We start from the raw sequence: 23,773 nt of genomic DNA on the forward strand, positions 1-23,773 counted from the left end.
CACTTTTGGCAAATATTGACAAATGGCAGCTGCTGCGGTAACGGACATGTTTGACTCATGGACTGGCTGAAAGAGGAGCTTTTATTAAGGACTCCAAATTCAGCAATACACTGAGGCGATTTATGTTTAATCAGAGCATTCCTGTCTGACTATCATTGCATTTGGAAATTATGGCGAAATTGTGCTTAGCTAACTGTCTCTGAGCTAAGATAAAGGAAATTGATGGAAGTCTGACCTGTGACTTAATAAGCACAGATACAATCTCAGTAGATTATGGATCGTTAGATGAAAAGTGTGGTCTCAAATGACGTTTCTTTATATATCATAGCAGTCAGCTTTTACTCAGTCATGCATTCTTTTTAGTAAGGTATTCAGACTGCAATATGTTAAAGAAAGAGGATAATGTTACTGATTAGAGGAGAACCTCGTCATGTTGCTGTGGAGCATATTAACTTTGGGTAGAACAGTTATCCTGTCAATTTTAGTGTACATATTGTACAGCTGAGATTTATTAGAATACTTAATACTGTCAGTGCTTTTATAAAACATTCAAAACATTTATCGTTGTGCTTGAGTGCTGTAATAGCAATTTTACTAAAGTGGGGAAGTTGTGCAGATCAACAGGGTCTTCTGCTTGTGGTGTATCTCTCAGATAATTGCATTAGTAGTGCATTTGAAAAGTTTCAGCACTTGCCACAGCAAGGGACACTTCTAATGTTCAGAAATGTCAGTTTGCACTTTTTGGAAAAGGCAGTCATGTATGTATTTCTTGCTAGCCAGTAATCTTCTAGTACAGAGTGGGCATGGTACTTAAAAACAAAAAAAGTCATAAAAACAATTCAAATACACACAACAAACAAAAAACTGGCTTTTGAAGGTAAAATCTATGCATCTGATGAACAAAGTTCCCTGAAATAAGTTGTGGCTTTAGTAACCTTGTTATCTGGACAGTAAATTCATAGGCCCAGGAAAAAGAGCAAAAGGTTTAACTTCTGCCATCAGCCCTTAATTTTAAGGGAATGTGTTTCCAGTGTCATTTTGAAAAACGAGCATCATTTTCTTCTAGTCTAATGGATGGGATCCCAATGACATGTTTCGTTACAATGAAGAAAATTATGGTGTAGTATCAACTTATGACAGCAGTTTATCTTCTTATACGTAAGTTCCGAAATATTTTGTTATTAGATTTGTATTTAATGTTCTCCCTGTTTTGGCAGACTTTATATTCTGAAGATAATTTTACATACTTTCTGAAGTTGTGGAATCAAATAACTGAAAAAGCAATGAATGAATAGTGCTTAAGAAACCTTGCCAGTGTTCTGTGAATAGTTAGATGTAGTAATCATTATATATTCCCTTAAATGGGCACAGTTCATTCCCATTGCAACATTTTCTGAATTCAGGCATGCAATAATGCTATTCGTTACAAAAACTTTTATGAATAGGGTGGAAAATACCAAATTGTGAAACTGTCTTTACGTAGCTGCTATACCTATAGTTTGTGTTTTAACCTAGCAGAACAGTTTGACTAAATCCTAATTTTATTGAGGCAATTGATCTGGTAGATATTGGAATGTTGAAATGTTGCTGATAACTAAGGGGGGGTTGTGTGCTGTGAATGACTTATATAGCAGACTTGTCCAGCTCTAAACTAAAGTTTTAGTTACAGTATAGTAACAACTTGAATATAGAAGTAGTATAAAGCCTGCTCTGGCTACTTTGGCAATGTGGACCTGTTCCCAATAGTCTGCAGCTATAATGTTAACTGCAACTGCAAAACAAATCAATTGCAGATGTTCAACAGCCATTGTGAAATGTCTTTAATGTTTTCCCACTCTTTTAACCCCCAAAGTGTAAGCTTATTTTTGAATGTCAAGGAATTGCAGTGAATATTTTGATTTTTGTGTATAGAATTGGAGCGCTTGTCTCTGGTTCAACAATTGGAGCACAGGTCTCTGGTTCAACAATTTTATTTTTACTATTTTGTTAAAATAGACCTGTAACATGGTGATAATCAAAGTGTCTTAATCGGCTTATATTTGAATCCTGGGGAAGCTGTTCTTTTGTATACTTCGCTGCTCTAAGTACTTTTTGTACTTTTGAACTTTAGTCTTCCATCTTTCTGCTTTATGGATATTAATGGAAACAGATTAAAAACATGAAGGTGGCTTTAAATTGCCAGAGACAAATTCTATTGTTTCCTAGTCAAGCAACTTGGCTTTGCGTATCAGTCTGCTAAACTGGGAAACTTTTCCTGATTCTCCAAGTATGTGATGAGCAGCAGTGTAGCTAAATGCTTATATGTGCAACTGAAGGATTGTAAAGGATTTATTGTCTGATTGTTTTCTCTCCCTAGAGCTAAGTGTTAGCAGGTATAATTTGTCAAACTGCATAAAGGTACAAGTTTGTGTTCTAGCAAGTGTACTGCATTAGTATGTTGATCAGCTGCTGTACATGCTTCTCTCATCACTGGGGTTCTGAACAATGTCATCTTGCCCATCCCCTTTGTTTCATCTTTATTGGTCTTTACCCTGTTAGAAAATGTAAAATCATTCTTTGCTTGTTTAGGTTGCCATCAGTGCTACTGCATACATACCTTCATTTTTTTTCAGTCACTTTAAATAAATGAGGATGTATTGGGTGTTTTCCTTTCTTGTGTGTATACTTAATGTAGGGTAAGCGAGGCCCATGACTTCAGGTTTGTATGCATTGTGTTCATGCATATCTTATTTGAGCCAAAGCTTTATGCTGAAGGGTAAGGTTTTTATTTAATATTCTTGCAGTTAACCATTGATAAGGCCAGTAGGTGTCTCAGCTGGCCAAAAATGTGTGTATGGGGAAAAATGTGTGATGCAGTAGCTGAGTGATGGCTTGGAATTTGGCAAAAGCCACTTGTTTTCCTAGTTCTGCCACCAACACCTGAGTAATCTTGCATATATTATTTCGTACTTGGCTTGTATCTCCACCTACTTTCTTTGTTCTTCTTTTTTATATTATTCAAAAATATGTGCAGTAGTGATTATATAACGCCCAGCATGGTGTGGTTCAAGCCTTAACTGTGTTCTGTATTTTTATGTAGTTTATTCTGAAGTAAGGTTGGATGAAACAACTTTTGGAACTCAAAATTAGAATCGGGGACAAAGCACAAAGTTGTTTTGTAAAACCTGATACTTTTAACAAAAATTAGAACAGGTAAAAACCCAAACCATGGGTGGACAGAAGGAAGTGCCAGGTATGATGTCCATCTCTAGTTATCTCTTCCAGTATTTCATTGCTCGCCTACTGAATTCTTACTTGGTGGCTTTCCTAAGGGAGCTGCATATGGGTTTTGCAATATGCTGTTACCTAATACAGATACAAGGAATGAATGGTTTTCAGGTCCTAGGACATGGCAAATGAGTCATGGGTTTCTGGTCCCATGCTCTAATGTATTGCATTCATCTTTTCTGCAGTTATTCATAACAGGAAGAGCTGAAATTCTATGGCTGGAATTATCAAAGGATTAAGCATGTAACTCTTGAATTTCAGTAGGATTGGGGACTCTTGTGTCTGTTGGGAATGTGTAAATAGCTAAAGAAATTAAAATTTGTTCTCTTATGGTAGGTTCCTATCTAAACAACAGACTAAGGCTTTTTATTACTAATGTGCTCAACCATGTCAAAAGTTGGAGCCTTTACATAGCTTTAGGGACTAGGGATTTTGCACGTCATATGGAAAAAGCTCTGCACCCTGACCTTGGCTCTCTAGGCAGGTAAATGACACAGAATTTGCACATAATACCAAACCAGTCCAGGAATACGGACATACTTATATTAAAAAAGACAGCAAGTCTGCTGGCTTAAAAGCGAAGTTTTTTTACTCTGACTTGGTTAGAATTAATGCTGTGTAATTTTTGTAGCTCCTTTGTGCTTTTGAATGCATTTCAGAGATTCTTTTCCTTTCCATTGTCTTTTAGGGTGCCATTAGAAAGAGATAATTCAGAAGAGTTTTTAAAACGGGAAGCCAGAGCAACTCAATTAGCAGAGGAAATTGAATCAAGTGCCCAATACAAAGCTCGGGTTGCCTTGGAAAATGATGAAAGAACAGAAGAAGAAAAATATACTGCTGTTCAGAGAAATGCTAATGAACGAGAAGGACATGGTGTGAACACTAGGTACTTCCATACACTATGAATAGTATTTTTATTTAAATGATGTACATATTTTGGTACAGTTGCAATTTACTCATTGAAACTGTGCTTTTTCAGCAGGGCTGATTAGGTTAGGAGCATTATGTAAACAATCGTGCTGGTTTTGGCACTCATGCTAACTTGTACACCTCTGCCTGGCCCTCTGTATTATCTCTGTAGTGAAACAGACTTCCCCATTCTGATATGTCACTGTGGTGAATTCATACCAAATTACAGGAAAGGGCAGTGGTTTTGGTATGTCATGGAGAATTTCAGGCGTTAGTACTAAATCATTCAGTGTCTGTGGGCTCATAGAAAGTGGACTGCGTGTTCAGTATCAAAAGCCAATTCATGAGGTGAATGTTAGGTCAACATCTGATAGTATTTAGAATTTTCCTTTAGCTTGATTTGAGAAAGATAGAAAATATCAGCAGAGTACTTGATCAGGTACTTTTCATGTCTTTCATTTCTGTCTTAACACTGATAGAAATTTGCTGTGTTTCAGAGAAAATAAATACATTCCACCTGGACAGAGGAATAGAGATGTCCTGTCCTGGGGAAGTGGAAGACAAAACTCACCAAGGATGGGCCAGTCTGGATCAGGCCCACCAATTTCAAGGTCTGGATCCCATACTTCAGAATTCAGTCCTAACTCTGGAGCAGATCAAAGAGTAGTTAACGGAGGCAAGTATCTGAAGTCTAAATGAATGTGCCTTATAAAATTGCAGTCAATTATCTAATTATGTTGAAACTGCGTATGGTGTGGTCTTAGGATATGTATTTTGTAAGTTAGGTTAGCATTCATCATTTAACACAGAGGTGGTGATTTTGATTTGGGTTTAACTTACTCATAATGAAACATGCATTTGACTGCACTGTATGTAGCTTTGTGGAGCAGAAATGTCACTTGTTTTCCTCTCAAACACCTTTGTCTTAGATGATGGTGCAGTATGCGTTTTTAAAGATTAAAAATTGCTTTATGTATTGCTACTGCTAAGCTCTGTGTGGAGGAGTAGCAATGCTGACACCTAGTGAAAGGGAGGTGGCAACCGAGGAAGTGTCACTCTTCAATTCGGTCTCCCATAAAAAAGAATAAAGCAGCTCGCTGACTTCACGATGATGGCGGGGGGGGAGAGAAATCATTGTTGGGAAAGTAAGAGAAGTGTTAGGGGAAAAGGAATCAAAAGCCTTCTCTCCAAATAGCTATTTGAGTATTTTCTGCTGTACATATGGGTAATATTTATAAACAGACATCACTGGGCACTGTATAGCAGGAATTTGTGTTTCATAAGCCAAACACGATTTTTTGAGATGGATTTCAGCAGTAGCCTATCCTTGAGGCATTATTTTTATAAGTTAAAAATGCTATTACGTGAGGTTGCTGTGAATAAATGAAAAATACATAATATTCAAGTGCCTCTATCTGGAGAGGAAGTCTGAGAAACATCTAAAGGTAAGTGAGACTTCCTTTTTAAATACAGAGTCAGCTGTATAAAGGATGTACAACTGACTCTTGCCCAAACAATGGTAACCTTGAAGTTTGTTCATAGTATTTGTGGTTTCTGTCATCCTATTACTCTGCTGAATGAACTTGTTATACGTAAAATATTCAGAATGGCTTGTGAATTCAATTTCTTTGTTTTGGAAACAATGAACCCTATATCCTAGATTAAAATACTACATTAATACTTCAGATAACTGATAAAGGCATAAATGTCAGGATTCAGACACTGAACACCGCTGTTTTTTGTAAAGATACAGTTCCTACAATTGATATTGCTCATCATTTGGTTTGAAAATAGCAGTTTGTATAGTCAATACTATATGTGAACCACTGTTTGAGAACCTCTGGTAGCTATTTAAGGACCTTGTCAAGAGTGATGCATACTGTAGAACATATATATGATAGGCTAACAGATCAAACTTTACTGTCTATTCCTTAGTAGTATTTGTAGATCCTAATTAACCCTTTGGGGAGTTTGTGACATTCAGATGTTAAATTTGACCTGAAGTGGAGGAAATAACCTTGCAGAGGCTATTTTATTGGTGGCAGAAATAAACTAATCTATCCCCAAAGGGTTAAACATGAAAAATCATTTTGTCATATTTTACTTTTTTTTTTCTGTTGACCTTTTTCCCCATAATTTTTCTTTAGTTTTTATACTTTCCTTCATATCATTTGTTCTGTCAGGTGTTCCCTGGCCATCGCCTTGCCCATCTCCTTCCTCTCGCCCACCTTCTCGCTACCAGTCAGGTCCCAACTCTCTTCCACCTCGGGCAGCCACCCCTACACGGCCGCCCTCCAGGCCCCCCTCGCGGCCCTCCAGGCCCCCGTCTCACCCCTCTGCTCATGGTTCTCCAGCTCCTGTCTCTACTATGCCTAAACGCATGTCTTCAGAAGGTACAATACCACGATTTGTTCATGTTTTTGTTTGTCTTTGTTTAACTCCTTTGTGAGTTTAATTACAAAATTGTTTTTCCTCTTCATTACTTAACCTATAATTTGTGTTTAACTTTAGTTTATCAGACTATTTCTATTAACCTTTTTATTTGAAGAACTTTACAAAAACAAAATAAAGCTGTGAAATTTCCCAAGTTGGTATGAAATAAACTCAGCTTTGTAAACGCTGCTCAGTGTCTTAACTTAACCAACAGCAACATGCAGGACCTGATAACTTTAGAGGGCATTTTTAGGAACGTAAATTTGGATGAAGTATCAAATATTTTAATACAGTTGTTCCACAAAAAGCCATTTCAAATTTAACTAAATAATTGAATTACCTTTTGTAAAAAAACCAACAATAGTACTAACAAAAATGCTGTATTCAGAGAAGTGCACTGTGGAATGGGATAGGATAAGCTGCTTCAAAGGTGAATCTGTAGAGGACTTAGATCTGTTTGCATTGAGGCAGAACAGTAAGTTGGCTCCCTAGCAGTCATAATATGCAGAGAAAGGCTAACCCATGAGTCTTTGGTAACTGTATGCAGAAGTATCTGAACTAAATTTGTTTGTCCTCCGAGGGTACAGTAAGGAACACATTTTAAAATTTTTATTTTATTTTGTTTAAGTGCACTTAAAAACAAGCCTGCACAATATGGTCTAGCAAGCCTGGAAAAACGCAAACCAGTTATACTAAACTCACTGGAAGCTTGCAGTCTCTGCTGTAGCTGGCTTCACTGGAGCCATGGGAGAGGGAACAGTCATCATCCTGCTAATTGAATCAGTAACACTGTTCTGCAGCTTGCCTGATAAATGCTCAAGATGCTCCATAACCAGAAAGTGGATGGTAGTAGGCATTTCTGTATGGGATGCTACTGTCAATTTATCAATGTGAGCTTTTTTATTTAGTAAGATACTGAGACTCCACATGCAAATTCAGTTATTTTTTAGCTCTTGCGATTGATTTATCAGGCATGCAGTGAACTGCCGCTTACTGCAACATTTAGTTTCTAGTACTAGAAGAGGATTGCTGGGAAGTGTGTATTTTTTAAAATACTTGCCTGTAGATAATTTGGATTGAAGTATGCTTTACATTCATGGTTAAAATAGAGGCTGACATTTAAAGATTTATGTAACCAGAAGAGATACTTGATATTCTAGAACTTGATCTGAAACCAGAAAGCCATTATCTGAACTTTTCTCTATTATTGACCTATATTAAAAATGAATTGTAGTCAGTCAGATTGTCTTCTGTTCATGCACAGTTTTTCCTTTTGAAGTATCAACATTTGAGTCTGATCTTGTAAAGAAAATGTTTGTTAGGATGTAGAAACTGTATTGGTGCTTAGACTTGAGTATAACTATTCTGTGGCAGCTGTATAAGCTGTTCAGAATTACCGTATTCACTTATGACTTTAGTTTCTGGCGTTAAACATGCATGACTTGAACCTTGGGATAACAATAACTTGTTTAGTTGCAATTTTGCTGACTTGTAAATGAATTGTGACCTGCTGCAGGCAATTTAGCCTTGGTGCAGAATGCTCTGCTGAAATTCCCCAAGAGCATTGGTCAGCCAGTGGCGACTACTCTGTAGATAAATGTTTGGTATCACTGACCACCTGACAAAAGCGATGGAAATTTTTTCTTTTCTGGAAAATGTTTGATAGCCTGGAACTGTGCTTATCCAGAGGGAGCTGGGCCACTAACCTTTTTGGCTTGTCTTGCAGTAAGCAATATTGGATACTTGGATTCAAATATTTTAAATCCAGGACTTGCATACCTGTTTCAATTCTGATAAAGCTTCTAAATATCAATGAACGTGAGCTGTCATAGCAAGGTGATGAGTGTGTTGGTAGTCTGGCTGGACCAATGGCTTGGCCTTTTTAGTCTCGTGGATCCCTGGTTCTAGTCGATGTCAGTGTAAACTGCTTGACTTTATTACTGCATTATCGAGAGTTATTAGATTAAATCCAGTTTTAAAAAGAGATGGTATGTTTGGGTACTCTTAGTGATGGACGTTAAGTACTTATTGTGTGGGGTTGTCTTCTTTTTCTCAGGGCCTCCACGGATGTCTCCTAAGGCACAACGGCACCCTCGAGGTCACAGAGTCTCTACTGGTAGGGGTACAATTTCAAGTGGCTTAGAATTTGTATCTCATAATGCACCAGGGGAAGCATCTACTACTGCAGTGGCACGAGGCAGCCCTTCAGGTGGGACGTGGTCATCAGTTGTCAGTGGGGGTAGGTAAAGCTTGGCTTATTGCAGATGGCTTGCCAGGGGTACTTTAGAGTGTGAATGCTAAGCAGAATACTGCGTTTCTAGACAATTCAGGCTCTGAATAAACACTGGTCTGCTAACTTAGCTTGCTTAGATGAAGTGGGAGAAGGATGTTCCCAGATAGCTTAGTAAAATAGTTGGTGCGCTGGTCCTTCAAGTGCAGTATTGTCCTAACTGCAGAGAGGTTGTCAGGTGCTGTATGAAGAGAAAGGAAGGAAAAATGTGGGAATTAGTTGTTGAAAGAAGTAATTTTCAGGAAGGTTATTGAAGGAGACAAGAAATACGTTCCATTGCATCACTGAATTTGGTTGATAGCAGTGTAACTGGGTTGTGGTTTACAAATGAAGGTGTTTGGATAGAGGAAGGTTGGTGTTAGAAGATGAAATGATATTCAGGTTAAGTTGGATATATTTTTCCTCTAAAAATTATGTAGGTTTTAAGTGGTCATTTTGTGTTTGTCTAAGTAATGTAGTAGCAGATATAGTCAGTGTCTCTCTTGAATCAGTTAACATCTTTTATTAATATTTGACTTAAATTTAAAGCTCAGTCTTGTGACACAGGCCCTAGTTTCGAGCTTTTGTAGTTGAGGCCGTGTTCTAGTGAGTTGTCAGCAGCTGGGCGCTTTCTTGAATCAAAGGGCAAGTGAGCGAGAGTTTGAAGTCTGATACTTTTTAGCAGTGCTAGAATTCTAGAGGAGGGTAGTGGGAATGCATTTTTCAGAAAGAAGGTATGAATTAGACCCCCATAGACCTGTTGCCTTGTGGAAAAGATTTAAATAAACTCTTCTGTTCTGGTATTATCTCTGATTCATCTTCCCTCCCCACCCCCCACTTTATATGTTATTAACATGCAAGTAGGACTGTTAAACAACTTATCTCTCTTTCTCCTCGCTCACTTGAAGTTATTATGTGACGTAAAGCAACTAACTAGCCACAGTGGGATGAGCAGGAAGCAGGAGGTACAACTTACCATTTAAAGAATATACAACTTTCCTTGCTGCTTTAACACAGGGGCAAAAATATACATCAAATAATCTTCTTTCAATAGGATATGTTATTTTTTTTCCAGCTGACAAACCTCCAAAAGAGGATGCTGTAAAATGGATGTGTTTTTTCAGCCCTTTTAAAAATGTTTTACATCTGTTTGTATGGAGACCTGACCACCTTTTCTGTTCTGCCTGAAACTGTGTTAATGTGAGCTGTTGTAGTTGCACTACTGGGGGGCTGGGGAGCATATTGCAGTTTCATGGTGGGACTACAGGGCAGTGATATGTATTAGGGGACAATCTGCAGAAAAATCACACCACTTATCTGAAATGCTGCGTTGTAAAGAACTAGGAGGTGTACCTCACAGGTAAATAGGTTTTCAATTACTATGTAATGTTCCACCAAGTATTTTAAAGCATGTTTTTAGTAATTTTAAAAATAAGCAAACTGCTGAGCAGATGAGGAAGCTTATCCTATAACTGTTTTTTCCTGTTTGTTTCTAGTTCCGAGATTATCCCCTAAAACACACAGGCCTAGGTCTCCAAGGCAGAGCAGCACTCCCACAGGACCAGCTCTGCCTTCTCCTCAGCCTGGTACTATTCCCACTGAATCTGTTGCCATGCCTGTTCCAGCTGCCTCTCCTACACCTGCCAGCCCTGCATCCAACAGAGCAGTTACCCCTTCCAGCGAAGGTAAGTTTCCCTTGCTAGCTTGCAAATGCTCCCTTTCCCTAATCCCTCACAATGAATATGCCTATACAAGAGAAAAGCTGCTTTCTAAATGGTGAGAAAACTTCTGATGTGTTTAATTTTACTGTGTAGTGAGTTTCCCTTTTCTCATGATGCCAGCTTTAAACTAAGGTTGGAGAGAGGCTTTTTAAGAAGTCTGTATGCTTAATTTCTTCTGCCCTTTAAGTAGTATGGGCTTTTAGGTGTTTGACTTAATTGAGGATTTTTTTCAAACTGAGTGCCTAGCTGTTTTTTCTGATTTAAAGAAATGTAGGCAGCTGGTTTCAAAGGATGTTTTGAGCATAGTGAAAGGAGGGGGGGGACACACATATTCAAGAGCACAGTCAAATGTCTAAGAACTCTTAAATCTTTGTAGCCTTCTGTATGAAGAGCTTGGACTATTGAAAATAATTTGCTCTTAGTTTATAGTTTTTTCAGCCTAGTTAAGGTTCTGTGTATGATGAGGGGGATGTGTTTGACTAGGACTTTTTCATTTGACTTAAAGACAGTAGGGTGGGGAAGGGGGGAGGATAACCCTTCTAGGCCCTAACTAGGTAGCATAAAATGTGTAACGTAGGGTTTTTCTTTTGCAAGCTAAACATGGTTAAATCTCTCTTCTGTTTCTGTCTTGCCATCTCCCTTTGGTTAGTTAGAGTTGTGTATAAGAAAACAACTTTGGCAATTTCTTTTCTAGCTAAAGATACTAGGCTTCAGGACCAGAGGCAAAATTCTGCAACTGGAAACAAGGAGAATATAAAGCCAAGTGAGACTTCTCCTAGTTTTCCTAAACCTGAAAACAAAGGTTTGTATCGAAAGCTTTCATATATACTTGAGTAATTAGGAATTCTAAGCACCAAGCCTGCTGTATTGACTGCTGTAGTTAGCATTTTAAAGAAGACTAGGAAGCAATCTGGCTTGGGTGTTCTACAGTGAAAATTCGGTCATGCAGTTTGAAGTGGCAGGCCTACAATTTTAACTGTTGTTCTTGACTCATTTCATCAACACAGTGTTGCTCATGTGGATGGTGTGATTTCTTTTTACTTGTTTTATTCTTTTTTCTTATTTTTCTTTTTCCTTTCCCCCCCCTTCTTTTGGTTTTTTTTCCTGCTCACAAAACTGTTTTTTAGCTCTCTTTGGACTGAATGAGTGTTTCTACTTAGAGCTATGCTCACAATACTTCTGAGCATTGTGGTCAGCATAGTTTTTTATAACTGTACTTCTTCCTATTATGCCTTAAAGTTGGCTTTCCCTGCAGCATTGCTTGTTCATTCAGTTCTCAAAAAAAATCTTTTCATGTTGTTGAACTTGATCAGTGTTTCACCTTTAATTGCTATGTCTTGAAATGCTGGCATGTTATGTTTTGAGAGTTTTATTGGATGCTTCTTTGTGTTCAGCTGAGTTCTGCAGTCCCTGCATCTCAGGGCTTCTGTCTTGGTGTGATGCGTTAGAACTGTAGATATGTCAATTATGTAATGCCATAGTTTCACAGAGTATTTTTGTGTGCTCATACATGTAGTTCATGGAATTATACCAAATTACAGATAAAATGATACCACTGTATTTCATTTTTAGACATGTAAACATTTGTAAATTTGCAAAAAGGTAATGTAAGGGTTGTTGTCATGGTTTAACCCCAGCCATCAACTAAGCACCATGCCGCCACTCACTCACTTCCCCACCACCCAGTGGGATGGGGGAGAGAATTGGAAGAAAAAAGGTAAAACTCGTGGGTTGAGATAAGAACAGTTTAATAGAACAGGAAGGATGAAACTAATAATGATAATAATAACAATAATAAAATGACAATAATAATGAAAGGATTGGAATATACAAAACAAGTGATGCACAATGCGGTTGCTCACCACTTGCCAACCAATGCCCAGTTAGTTCCCAAGCAGCAATCCTCCCTGCCCCGGCCAACTCCCCCCAGTTTATATACTGGGCATGATGCCATATACTGTGGAATATCCCTTTGGCCAGTTTGGGTCAGTTGCCCTGGCTGTGTCCCCTCCCAACTTCTTGTGCCCCTCCAGCCTTCTTGCTGGCTGGGCATGAGAAGCTGAAAAATCCTTGACTTAGTATAAATACTACTTAACACACTGATGTTTTCAGTTGTTGCTATCAACATTCTTCTCTTACTGAATTCAAAACATAACACTATACCAGCTACTGGAAAGAAAATTAACTCTATCCCAGCCGAAACCAGGACAGTTGTGTATAAAACTTGTATTAGAAATGCTTGGACAATGTTGGTCTTCTGTTTGGCAGGTGTATCTCCAATTGTTTCAGAACATAGAAAACAGATTGATGATTTAAAGAAATTTAAGAATGACTTTAGGGTAAGTTTCTCCATATGTTAACTTAATGGCATCATAGTTCTCGTGTGCATCCAAATTATTTTAATGAATTGAATAAATTGCATGCGTTAACAGGAAAACAGGTCCTTACTACTTGTGCTTAATTTGTGAAAATATCTATAAGAATTCATGCTAGATACTATAAAATCAATGCTGACTCTTGCTGGTGCAGTTGCCTAATACCTGTAAATGTGCATATTGACTGTACACTGAAAATAGTACTTGTTTGATCATTAGGTACAAATAATTATCACATTTATGCTCCATATGGAAGAGCTGTTTCAAAGTTAAAGGGTTTTGCTGAGGAAAATAGAAGAATTCATATTACTTATTTCCTGGTTATAATGGTTTATTAAATCAGGTTAGCTTTTCAGGTGTTGCTGTTAAATCACACAGGGGGATGAGTCCAGAGGGTTGTCTTAAACTTCCCTGTCACTTTCTAATCAACATATAGGTCAGCTGAGTCGCTGAAGACCTTCTTTAACAGTGTAGGCTTAAAACATTGTCTATGTTCTTAGATGGCTTTTCTAGTAGAAATGGAAATTTATATTTTAAAAGGTCATTTCCAGAAGATTCAAGCCTATGGGACTGTATTTGACTCTGTGTATGGGATAGCATTAGATTGTCTCTCCCTAGTTCTGTATGTCAATTTACTGAATACGTTCCTTGGGTTTTTTTCAGTTACAGTCGAGTTCCTCTTCAGATGCAGTGGATCAGCTGCTAAACAAAAGCCGAGAAGGTGAAAAATCAAGAGATGTAGTTAAAGAAAAGACAGACTCAACCCCTAAAGAATCTATCATAGAAACTGGCAGTAATACTAACTCTAACAGTGGCAGTAGCAAACCTAATAGTCCAAGTATTTCTCCTTCAATAAGTAATAGTTCTGAGCAAAAGCGAGGGCCTGAGGTAACTTCACAAGGTGTACAGACATCTGGGCCTGGAAGTAAACAAGATAAAGAGGATAAAGAGGAGAAGAAAGATACTTCTGAGTGAGTAATTACGCCTTTTAGAATAAGCACATCTGTTACTAGCGTTTAGCCATTTGTAGAAAAAGCTGTTATGAATGTGTAATATCTTAATATTTATATGGCCGATGTAAGTACTCTGTTATACAGAGGAAACAACAGGTGAAGTGACTGTACTGGAAGTCATCTCATGAGTCAGTGGCAGAGCTGCATATAGAACTCTGGTCCTGTTGATACCTAATCCATATCTAAATGCTTAATTACATGTTTTCCTGGCTCATGTGAGCTGTAGTAGCAACAGCAGGAAAACTTTTTTATGGATAAGTATAGTAAGAGTACTGTCAGTAAGAGTGGCTTTTTGCATGCCATGTGTTGTTTGGGTTCTCAAAAATCTGACTCTCAGATGGAAATGAGGTATTTCGTCTCTTTAAATATTTAATTGTTAGGGAGTTCTGCAGATATGCTTGTAAAAGAATAATGCTGAACATCATTTTTTGTTCTTTATGTTTAGGCAAGTTAGAAAATCAACGCTTAATCCTAACGCAAAAGAGTTCAACCCTCGATCTTTTGCTCAAGTAAGTTATTTGATACTGTTTAACGTTGTCTTTGAGTAGACCTTTATAAGCAAACCTTTTACTTGGAGGATAACCAAACTAATCTTGCATATGCATTGCTGAACTCTGTTTGTAGCCGAAACCTTCTACTACACCAACCTCCCCTCGTCCGCAAGCTCAGCCTAGCCCCTCCATGGTGGGTCATCAGCAACCAACCCCAGTGTACACTCAGCCTGTTTGTTTTGCACCAAATATGATGTACCCGGTTCCAGTGAGTCCAGGCGTGCAGGTAAAGTGCAGCATATGCTGCAAACTTGTTAAGACTTTCCAGGTGATTGTCAGCAAGTTGAGGAGGCTTATGAGATCTAAGTTAAACAGTGAAATGATACAGCGTGTATTACTGTTGTAAATATGGGCACAATTACATTGTTGTTGAGTTTTAGCTATGTAAATACAGACTCTTCCCAGTAGTCCCTCAACCTAGATGTTCCAATAGTCTCAAACACTTGTAAATTCCAGCAACTCTTACTCACATTTATTGTCCTCTAAGCATAGTCTTACTCCTTAAGTTCTAAGCAACTGTTTCTTCATCCTTAGCTTCCAGCTGTGTCCCCCTAGTTTCTGGTCATTGTAAGGATTACTATGATTTCAAATCTTAACTGTTACAAAGCTGTCTAATTTAGTACATTGCTTGAAGTCGCAGTAGCGTTGTTACTTGACTAGTTGTTGCAAACCATATGGTCTTAGTTGTTTGTACACACAGATTTAATCACAGTGATCCAAGAAAATATCATAGGTTAGGCAGAGTTCAATAAACCATGTAACATAACAGAGTAAAACACATCAAAACTGAGTGGGCCCCCACCCGATACGCACTCACTTTTTAAAGGAGTATCATAGCTTCAACTCTTCCTTCTGTTTCAGCCTTTGTATCCTATTCCCATGACGCCCATGCCAGTGAACCAAGCCAAGACATATAGAGCAGGTAAAGGTGAGAATAATACTGCCTGTTTGGTTCTTAGTCTGCATGCAGCATGAATAAATTACAAATGTTTGTGTATTTTTTAATCCATGTTAATTTGTATTTGATGGGTATTTTAAATGCTATTTTTAATAAAAGGAAGTAAGTGGAAGTGCTAATGCATTTCTAGATGAACTAATTCAGCCAAAACATGAGAAGTTTGAGTAGTGGGGAGTTGCTGGGTTTGGATTTGACAAATGGGAAAATGTCTCTGTTGCTTGGAATGTTAGGGTAAGCTGATCGTCTCCTGTATTTCATAAATGTTACGGGTTTGTTTAAAGAGAACTTTCTGTACTGGTTTACTGCAGAGCCCTGAATGGTGCTTTAACAGTTGGGGTTTTTTGTCAACAAGCAAAATCGCTATTTCTTAAGAAAGAGTATGCTACTCTTTGGAAAGAACTTGCTGGTTCCAGTTTGTTCTTTTGCATTCCTTCTGCAACAGTAAATGAACAGCTAGACTAACAATACCATGTTTTTAACAAGTGACACCTGTGACTATGGAGAGGAGGACATGTGTGATGAGATGCACTCTTCTGTGCAGTGCAGTGAAGAAGCAGAAAAATGATGGTCTTGTTTTTATAGTCGTGTTTCAGATAATGCTCTAATTCTACACAGTATATGCTTTCTTGCAGTTTTATACAGTGGTTCATGATGATAGGTTCCAGTGCTGCAGCTCCAGTCACTGGAGGAGGAAATTGTTTAGAAGAGCAGTTCTGCTGTTTAGACATAAACAAGTAGCCTTTAGGAATGTAGGGAAGACAGAAACCTGCAATGTATTTCTATTTTAAAACACACTAACTTTACTGTGGCCTGACCCATGAGATATTTTGGTTGGTAACACTGATTGTTTTAATCAGAAATATATTGCTGTGTATTCACTTGCTGTGTGAGGCTGCTCTGCTATTCTGAATTCCTTTTTTAAATTTCATTATTTTCTGCATATGCATCCTGTGTGCAGCATGGTCCTGAAGGAGCTGCATGGGTTAAAGTTCAGTACCTTTACACTGTTCAAGTTGCATCCTGTATTTACTTTTTTCTATTGATTTGCAGTGTAAATACAATCATCATTGAGTGAATTTACTGACATCTTCAACATTTCCCTCCTTTCCTCTCTCTAAGGGGTCTGTCTACATTGCACACTGCAGTGGAGTTTACAGGTGCTTGAGTTAGCATAGTTATTAGTTACAGCCTCACTGCAGCAAGCTGGAGCTCACCTTGAACTCTCATGCCCTGTTGCTTAGTAGGCTGAATTAGTTTGTTCTGAGTGCCTTGCTGCTGTGGTTCGGTTGGTCGTCTTACCAGGATAGCTCAGGTAGTCCCACACTACAGTGCTCTGCTCTCTTTAATCTTTCTTCCCTCTAATTATTCCTACTCCTCCTCTTCTTATAGGTTGACTTGTCCCCTTCAGTGTTGACTGTGACCTAAAAGTCGCTTTCTGCTATCCTGAGGGGTAGCACAGAGCTTAAAATATGTGAATACCTCAAATTGCGGCTGTGTAGAGACCTTTATTGTGCTCTCCTCAGCCATAAGCACAAGTAATTTTAACAGACTCAGCCTTCCAGTTGATGGAACAGTTGCTGAGTAGTTCCCATAGAGGGTGAATTAAGCCTTTTGAAGGGGACAGGATCAAATTTGATTAAAGTAGGTATCCTGATACAACCTTTCTCTTTCGTTACTGATTCTTGTCAGTCTTTCTTTCCCTCCACCTTTCTTCCTTCCTTCACAAAAAAAGCAGGCCTGGGTTTGTGGCCATATACATGGCTCAAAGGCAGTGATGCAAATCAAATGTTTCTTGGAGGAACTCCTTTTCATGCTGTTCCTTTTTGCTAGAGCTCTAATATGTGGTTAAAGATGAGGGGTGAGGATATTGCGCTTGGTCACAGTGACATTGTAATGTAAAACCTCTCAGAAAGATTGTCATTCTTTGTCCTGTGCTTCTAATGTGATGCATTCTTTGCTTCTTAGTACCAAATATGCCACAGCAACGGCAAGATCAACATCATCAGAGCACCATGATGCATCCTGCCTCAGCAGCAGGCCCTCCAATTGTAGCTACGCCACCTGCTTATTCAACACAATATGTTGCATATAGTCCCCAACAGTTTCCTAATCAGCCTCTTGTGCAGCATGTGCCACACTACCAATCTCAGGTAAGAGTGCTTTTAGTGTATGTGATAAGTCAAAACAGAAATAATTAAGTGGCTTAGTCCTAAATGCCCTACTGTCTCCAGTCATAAGAAGTCACTCAGAACAGTTTCTGTGTTCTGGAGCATACTTAGTGGTGTTGTAATGTGCTTCAAAGCCTGTAACAAATTTTAAGGTCAGTTTAGAAGTTGGCACTTATTATTGATAATACCTTTTTAGCTCTTTGAAGAATTCCTTTCAGGTCATGGCGAGGACATGTCCTAGTTATATGTTGTAAAAATAAACTATTTAGTGTACTTCTCTTACTTCAAAGGCTTTTACATATACATATGTAATTGGATAAATATATACTTACATACATAAGATTACTACATTATTAGAGTGGCAAAAATTAGATATGCCGATGGTTTTTGTCAGTTTTTAGCCTGCTGCAGAAAATGTCCTTGAATTTTTAGAAACAGCTGGGGTAATGGTGGTAGTATGAAATCTTTTAGTTTGCTCTGCATTTTAGTAAGGCCAAGCTATTACTAAGTACATAATTATTGTTTAGATGGCACTAGTTTCTTTGTAATAGTCGTCCAATTAACTGTCTGTTTCCTTATTTCTGTTGAATGCAGCATCCTCATGTTTATAGCCCTGTAATACAGGGCAACGCTAGAATGATGGCACCACCAACACACGCACAGCCTGGTTTAGTATCTTCTTCTGCAACACAGTATGGTGCGCATGAACAGACGCATGCTATGTATGGTAGGAAACGTTTTGTGTTATATGTAACTTTTTAAGTTCTTATGTTGTGCAGGGATGTATTTAATCTCGAGCTTCAAACATGGGTATCATTCAGATTACACCAGTAGATGTGGTTTATATTTCATAAGATGATGAGCAGAGCATTGAAAACTGAGCCACCTGGTTAAAATGAAAACTCAAGTATGCTGATTTCAGTAGGATGCCAGTGACCAAGATGAAATTTCAACCTGGGAGCTGCTAAAGAATATCTGCTGAAAGAAGTTTGTTCAAGTTCTCTTGATGCTTTTGACACAACATCCCTTGATTGTTTCTTGATTATAATTAGGACTTGTTTTATTGCAAGGCTATGACCTCAGTTTCAAAACTTGACTTTAGTTCTGACAATTAGTGAAATGCTGTCTTTATGATACTACTAGCATTATTAACAGTATGAACACTGCTGTTTAAGCAAAATAAAACATGTGTTGCTTACCTTTCTTTTTTGGTAAGTCAAGAATAAGTATATGAAATAGCTCATGTATTGCTCTGACTTTGACAATTAGTCTCCAGCATTATCAGATGGGCATATTTCACTTACAGTGAAGTGCTGAAAATGTGGGTTACCTTGTTACAAAGTAAAATGTGAAAGAACTTCTAAAACGTTATAAATGTATGATGAATCAATGCCCAGTTCAGAGGAAAAAAAAACTCACTGCAAAACATGCTATTGAAAAGGGGTAGAATCAAGGTTGCTAGAAGGCTTGGAAATTGTCATAAAATGTCAAAACAGCAGATGGTCTCTTGAAAACGTGGCATTTCAATACTTGTTATAGCATCTGAGGAAGACTTTTATTGGGTCACGTATATTATTGACTTAGATTCTAATAAAAGATTTTCTGTACCTTTAGACATCTTTGTATGTTTTCCGGTGCTTAGTTTTACACTGCTACTTAATGGAAGTCCATAATGTGTCATGAAAACTTACAAGGCTAAGAATCTGAAGTTTAGTGTGAAATTAATTCTGATTTTAAAAAGTCTGTGTCTTACCCATCTGAAAACATCCTGTCAGATCTCTGCAGTGGTATGGTAACATAGCTAAGAAACAAAAATAAGAGAGAGAAACCTTTTTTGACACTTGGAGGAAGAACATTTCAGCTCATTTGTGCTGAAGCTGAAATGGAAGTTACTTGTAGAGATTAAGTCTTTTCTCACAGGTCCTTGCTAATTGTATTACTTTGATCTTTTCAACTCTTGTGCTTGAGGTGTCCATGTAAACAGATCTTCTGTTTGCTTTTTCATTAGATTAAATAGAATTCCGATAAAGTGAATGATCAAAGGCTTTCAGACCTTTATTGGTGAAAACTCTCCTTTCAAATCCTAATTAAAATAAAACCAAACATGAGATAATCTGAGATTTGCTTCAAAATGGTTGCATGTGACTTCCTAGCAATTTCCCATTGTGCACCATCCTTATCTTCTGTAACCAGTGGGTTCTACAGCATTGAAGTGCAAGCCTGTTCCCTTGGTTGGCTTTGATCAGATGTCTGTATACTTTTTTCACTGATATTCTAACTTACAACTGTTAGATCTCATTTTGTATTGGTTTTGCAGCTTGTCTGTTGTAGGTGACTACCTACCAGTGCAAACAACTAAGTTGGGTCAAACTTGAGAATTCTTTGGGATTTCCTGCCATGTAATGTAAATATTACTTTCCCAAGAGCACCTAATTTAACAGAAATTGCATGTCCTCCTGTGTTCTTTCAAGTAGCTACTTGGTCACTCTTCTAAATATTCTCCCACCTTCCCAGTAAATGATCAAGTGCTTGAAATTCTTGTTATTGAAACCATTCAACCCAGCTGGATCATGAACTCCATATGAGACACTTTTTTTAAGAGTATGTTCTTGCCATGTGCAGACGTGTTTATTGCCTAGTGAACATGAATTGGCTCAAATATACCCATAACCTACAAAGTTTACAGTTAGCTACACATGAAATGACTTCTGATGTAGCGCAGCACTGTCTCAATTCAGATTTTTGCAAGTCTTCCATGTGCTGTGTACTTGAAGACCTTGCTTAGACAGATTGTGTTTCCTCAAAATGTGTCCATCTGTAACGTATTCACTTCAGCTTCCATTTATCGATATGTGAACACTTGGGAAAAATGTAGAAATGCCTAAGGTGATAAATATAAGCTGCTTATGGAGTACATTGCTAAAGAACAACGTGCTGGAACATCTGATGGAGTGACTATAAGAAAGTATCCGTAACTTATGTTCTGTATTTTGGGAATCTTAAGTTTATCAGCAGTATCTTTGAACTAAATATACCAATGCAATTTGATTCTGGTCCTCTCTTAAAACTAATTTGAAAGTACAGAATAACAACTTCCTGAGAAACAACAACCACTGCTGCTTTTGATTTCTGGAGCACTTGCTCAAACAAGTTCTCAGATTTCCTTTTGGCTCTTTAAAATTGCTATCTGATTTTTTAAAAAAACCACATTATTATTTTATTTTTAAAATTTATTTTTTTCCCGCATTGACATCAGGGTTCAGTGGCCTATACTGCCTTTCTGTCCTTCAACGTACTAGTGCTTTCTTTGAGATAACTCTTGCAAAAGTCACTCAATTTTTTTTCTGCGTATGTGGTAGAGAGAAGATGTCTGCAAGGACAACTGCACTGAGATGTGGGGGTTGGGGGGCACTGCTCATGAAGTATTCTTAAGGTGTGAAATATTTTCTGGTGAGATCTGAAACTCCATCTTCACTAATGGTTTGGGACAAGTTCAAAGTCTGTGGCAAGTAGTAACTGCCTGCCAGCCAAGAGAAATGCCTGTTGATCCATTAAGTGAACTACCCTCACTGCCAAAAATTTGGGTTTTGTTTTCCTTCCTGTCTTGTGAAGGAGGTAGCTGAATCCAAAATACATGCAGTGACCTACACTTGTTGATAAGCACTCTTCCATTTTAAAGAAAAGTATTTTTGTCTAATGCTGTTTAATGGGATATTTCTGCTCTTCTGGGATTTCTTTGCCAGTCGTTACAGTGTCCTGCTTCTGTTTCACAACCCGCTGTTGACGAGCTCAAGAGAAGCAAAGCAGCTGAGCTGCATGGTCACCAGTAGACCCATCTAAACATATGACGGAGTGTTTAAATTGTTGGGTTTTTCCCCTCAAAACACAATTGGGAAGGACGATGTTCAAGCAACTATCTTTCTTCCCATCTACCAGCCAGACGATAAAAACGTCTATTACACAATTCAGCTCATAACTTCTGGAGACATGAGCAACTTAAATGTCCTTGTCAAGGAGAGTCTGAAATGCAGGCACTGCTGAAGCAGAGCAGTACACACACCTTTAACTGCCACACGCACATACCTGAACGCGGAGTTGTCATTCTTGCCCTGCTAAACTGCACGTTGGTTTCAGAACATACTGTCTGTCTTGGAAGTGTTGGTTCTGTGTGATCTCCCCAATACCAGTATCACTGGGCTGGTAGAGTTTGCTGGCCATGGTTTGCAGTTTGACTGCTTGGTCTATGTCGCACAAAGACCCAAACTTGTCTTGTGCTGTTAGTAGAAAATTTGGTTATCTAAGTCGAGGGTGGATATATTCATTCCTGTGACAATGAACTTGTGTTAGATTTACCATGTAGCTGAATTGCCTGTGTTTTCAGATAACTGGACTCCTCTGAAAAACTTAACTTTTGTGTTTAAAAACAAACTTGTGTAAAACCAGACCTTGGTTTTATACAGATGCATTTCCTGTTTTTTGTGCTCTCATTTCTGTCCCCATTCTCCCTTCCCCTTTCCCCTTCTGCATATGTTTTACTGGTCTGGTGTTGTCTCTAACTTTATCTGGTTTCTGTCTCAGCAGTAGAGTAAATTCTATTACCCTGATAGTACAATGGTGGATATAATATAAACTTCAGAGGATTCTCCAGGGACTAAGAGTGAACCAGTCACCAAAGGTGTCTTGGAAATGTTAAGAATGACAGTAATATAGCTGAAAAAGCAAGGGGCCAATTTCTGTTTTAGTGTAATTACGTTTTAACCTTCTTATTATAATGGACTGCAGTAGACCATTAATTGACATAAAGTTGCTATTTGTGTTAATTAAGAACTGAAGACCTCAGTGTCACAGTTAAGAAGGAAGGCTTACTTGAGACTTGTGTTGTTTCATCTACACTCATTTGTAAAACTAAATATCCAGCTCTAAAGCACCTAAGTAAATAAAAATATCTGCATGGTTCTACAATCTTCAAAAAAAAAAATTTTAAAAAAAATGACACTGACCTTTCCAGAAGACGGGAAGTATGCACGTGGCAAGAGGCTAATTTACCTTTCTATTTCCCAAATTCAGCATGTCCCAAAATACCATACAGCAAGGAGACAGGCCCTTCTTTCTACTTTGCCAGTGAGTTGGGTTTTTTGTACTAATTTTGATTGTACAGAAAAGCACTTTCTAAAGAACAGATGTTAAAGGAATGGGACGTGTTGAGGGAACAAGTTTCCTTGCACCAAACCAGTATGTGGAAAACGCAGGAAGGTTCCGTTCAATGGACGGGGTGGGGTGGGGGTGGGTGAACAGATTTATATGACCACAGGAAACTGATTTGTCATTTTTTTAAAAATGTATTTTGCATGTCAACTAATCTCTGACTTTACTACCCAGTCTTTTAATCTGCAACCAGAAGTGAGCGCTGCATGTGGATAGCCTCTGCTTAAAACCTGGTGAACTGCCTCACTCCCTTTCTTTCATGGCCCAAATGGGGGGTTTGAAACTTGGCAAGTTAATCAGCTGCCTAAAAGGAAAAGTATCTTGCGCCTCATCTCTTTAAAAAACTGTGGCTTGAATTCTGAGCCCCTGGGAGGAAATAACTTGAGTTGCAGCTGAGGTGAAGGAAGTTTTCTGTAGAGTCACTTTGGTGCCACTGAAGGAGTGCTGTGAACAATGTACTTTGTCATTATTATAATGAGAGTGACTAGACGAGGGCTCCTGGCTCTGGTGCTCCTGTGTGGTGTTGCTGGTGACATCAGTGTAAGCAATGGGAGAGGGGCTGATGTTTTCCATGCTCTCAGTACACAACAGCTAATATAGACTTTGGTTGCGTACGTGTACTGGGGAAGGCAGATAGCTAAAAAATACTGCCTTGTATGTTGGTGTTCATCGTAGCACTTTGACAAAGCTGGTTTGGGGGGCGGGGGTGGTTGCAGGATGAACTGTAGCTGTCACCAAAGACATGGGAAAGGAGGACTTCCAGTTTCAGGGTATTTTCGTACTTGCTTCTGTCCTGCAGTGAGACTTGTTGCTGTGTCTGTCTACAAGTCCATGCAGCCTATGCCAGGCACTCTTCTGGGGTTTTTTTTTGAGTTACCTCATGCAAGAGGGATGTGGGGAATAC

The 23,773-nt window shown here is 38.4% G+C and overlaps 1 protein-coding gene across 1 annotated transcript in view; it reads left to right on the top strand.

Moving 5' to 3' along the window:
* Positions 1-23,773, top strand: part of ATXN2 (ataxin 2) — a 52,294-nt gene that overhangs the window by 17,624 nt on the left and 10,897 nt on the right. Inside the window, exons 7-20 of the mRNA XM_010582274.1 lie at positions 1,067-1,158; positions 3,956-4,153; positions 4,674-4,852; positions 6,360-6,569; positions 8,666-8,848; positions 10,375-10,563; positions 11,294-11,401; positions 12,868-12,938; positions 13,638-13,945; positions 14,433-14,496; positions 14,612-14,764; positions 15,400-15,466; positions 17,462-17,646; positions 18,259-18,391. Coding sequence (XP_010580576.1) covers positions 1,067-1,158; positions 3,956-4,153; positions 4,674-4,852; positions 6,360-6,569; positions 8,666-8,848; positions 10,375-10,563; positions 11,294-11,401; positions 12,868-12,938; positions 13,638-13,945; positions 14,433-14,496; positions 14,612-14,764; positions 15,400-15,466; positions 17,462-17,646; positions 18,259-18,391 — 2,140 coding nt within the window. The remainder of the gene's footprint in view (positions 1-1,066; positions 1,159-3,955; positions 4,154-4,673; positions 4,853-6,359; positions 6,570-8,665; positions 8,849-10,374; positions 10,564-11,293; positions 11,402-12,867; positions 12,939-13,637; positions 13,946-14,432; positions 14,497-14,611; positions 14,765-15,399; positions 15,467-17,461; positions 17,647-18,258; positions 18,392-23,773) is intronic.

The sequence above is a fragment of the Haliaeetus leucocephalus genome, unplaced genomic scaffold (genome assembly GCF_000737465.1).
Source record: "Haliaeetus leucocephalus isolate CR32 unplaced genomic scaffold, Haliaeetus_leucocephalus-4.0 Scaffold840, whole genome shotgun sequence".
In the NCBI taxonomy this organism is placed as follows: Eukaryota; Metazoa; Chordata; class Aves; order Accipitriformes; family Accipitridae; genus Haliaeetus; species Haliaeetus leucocephalus.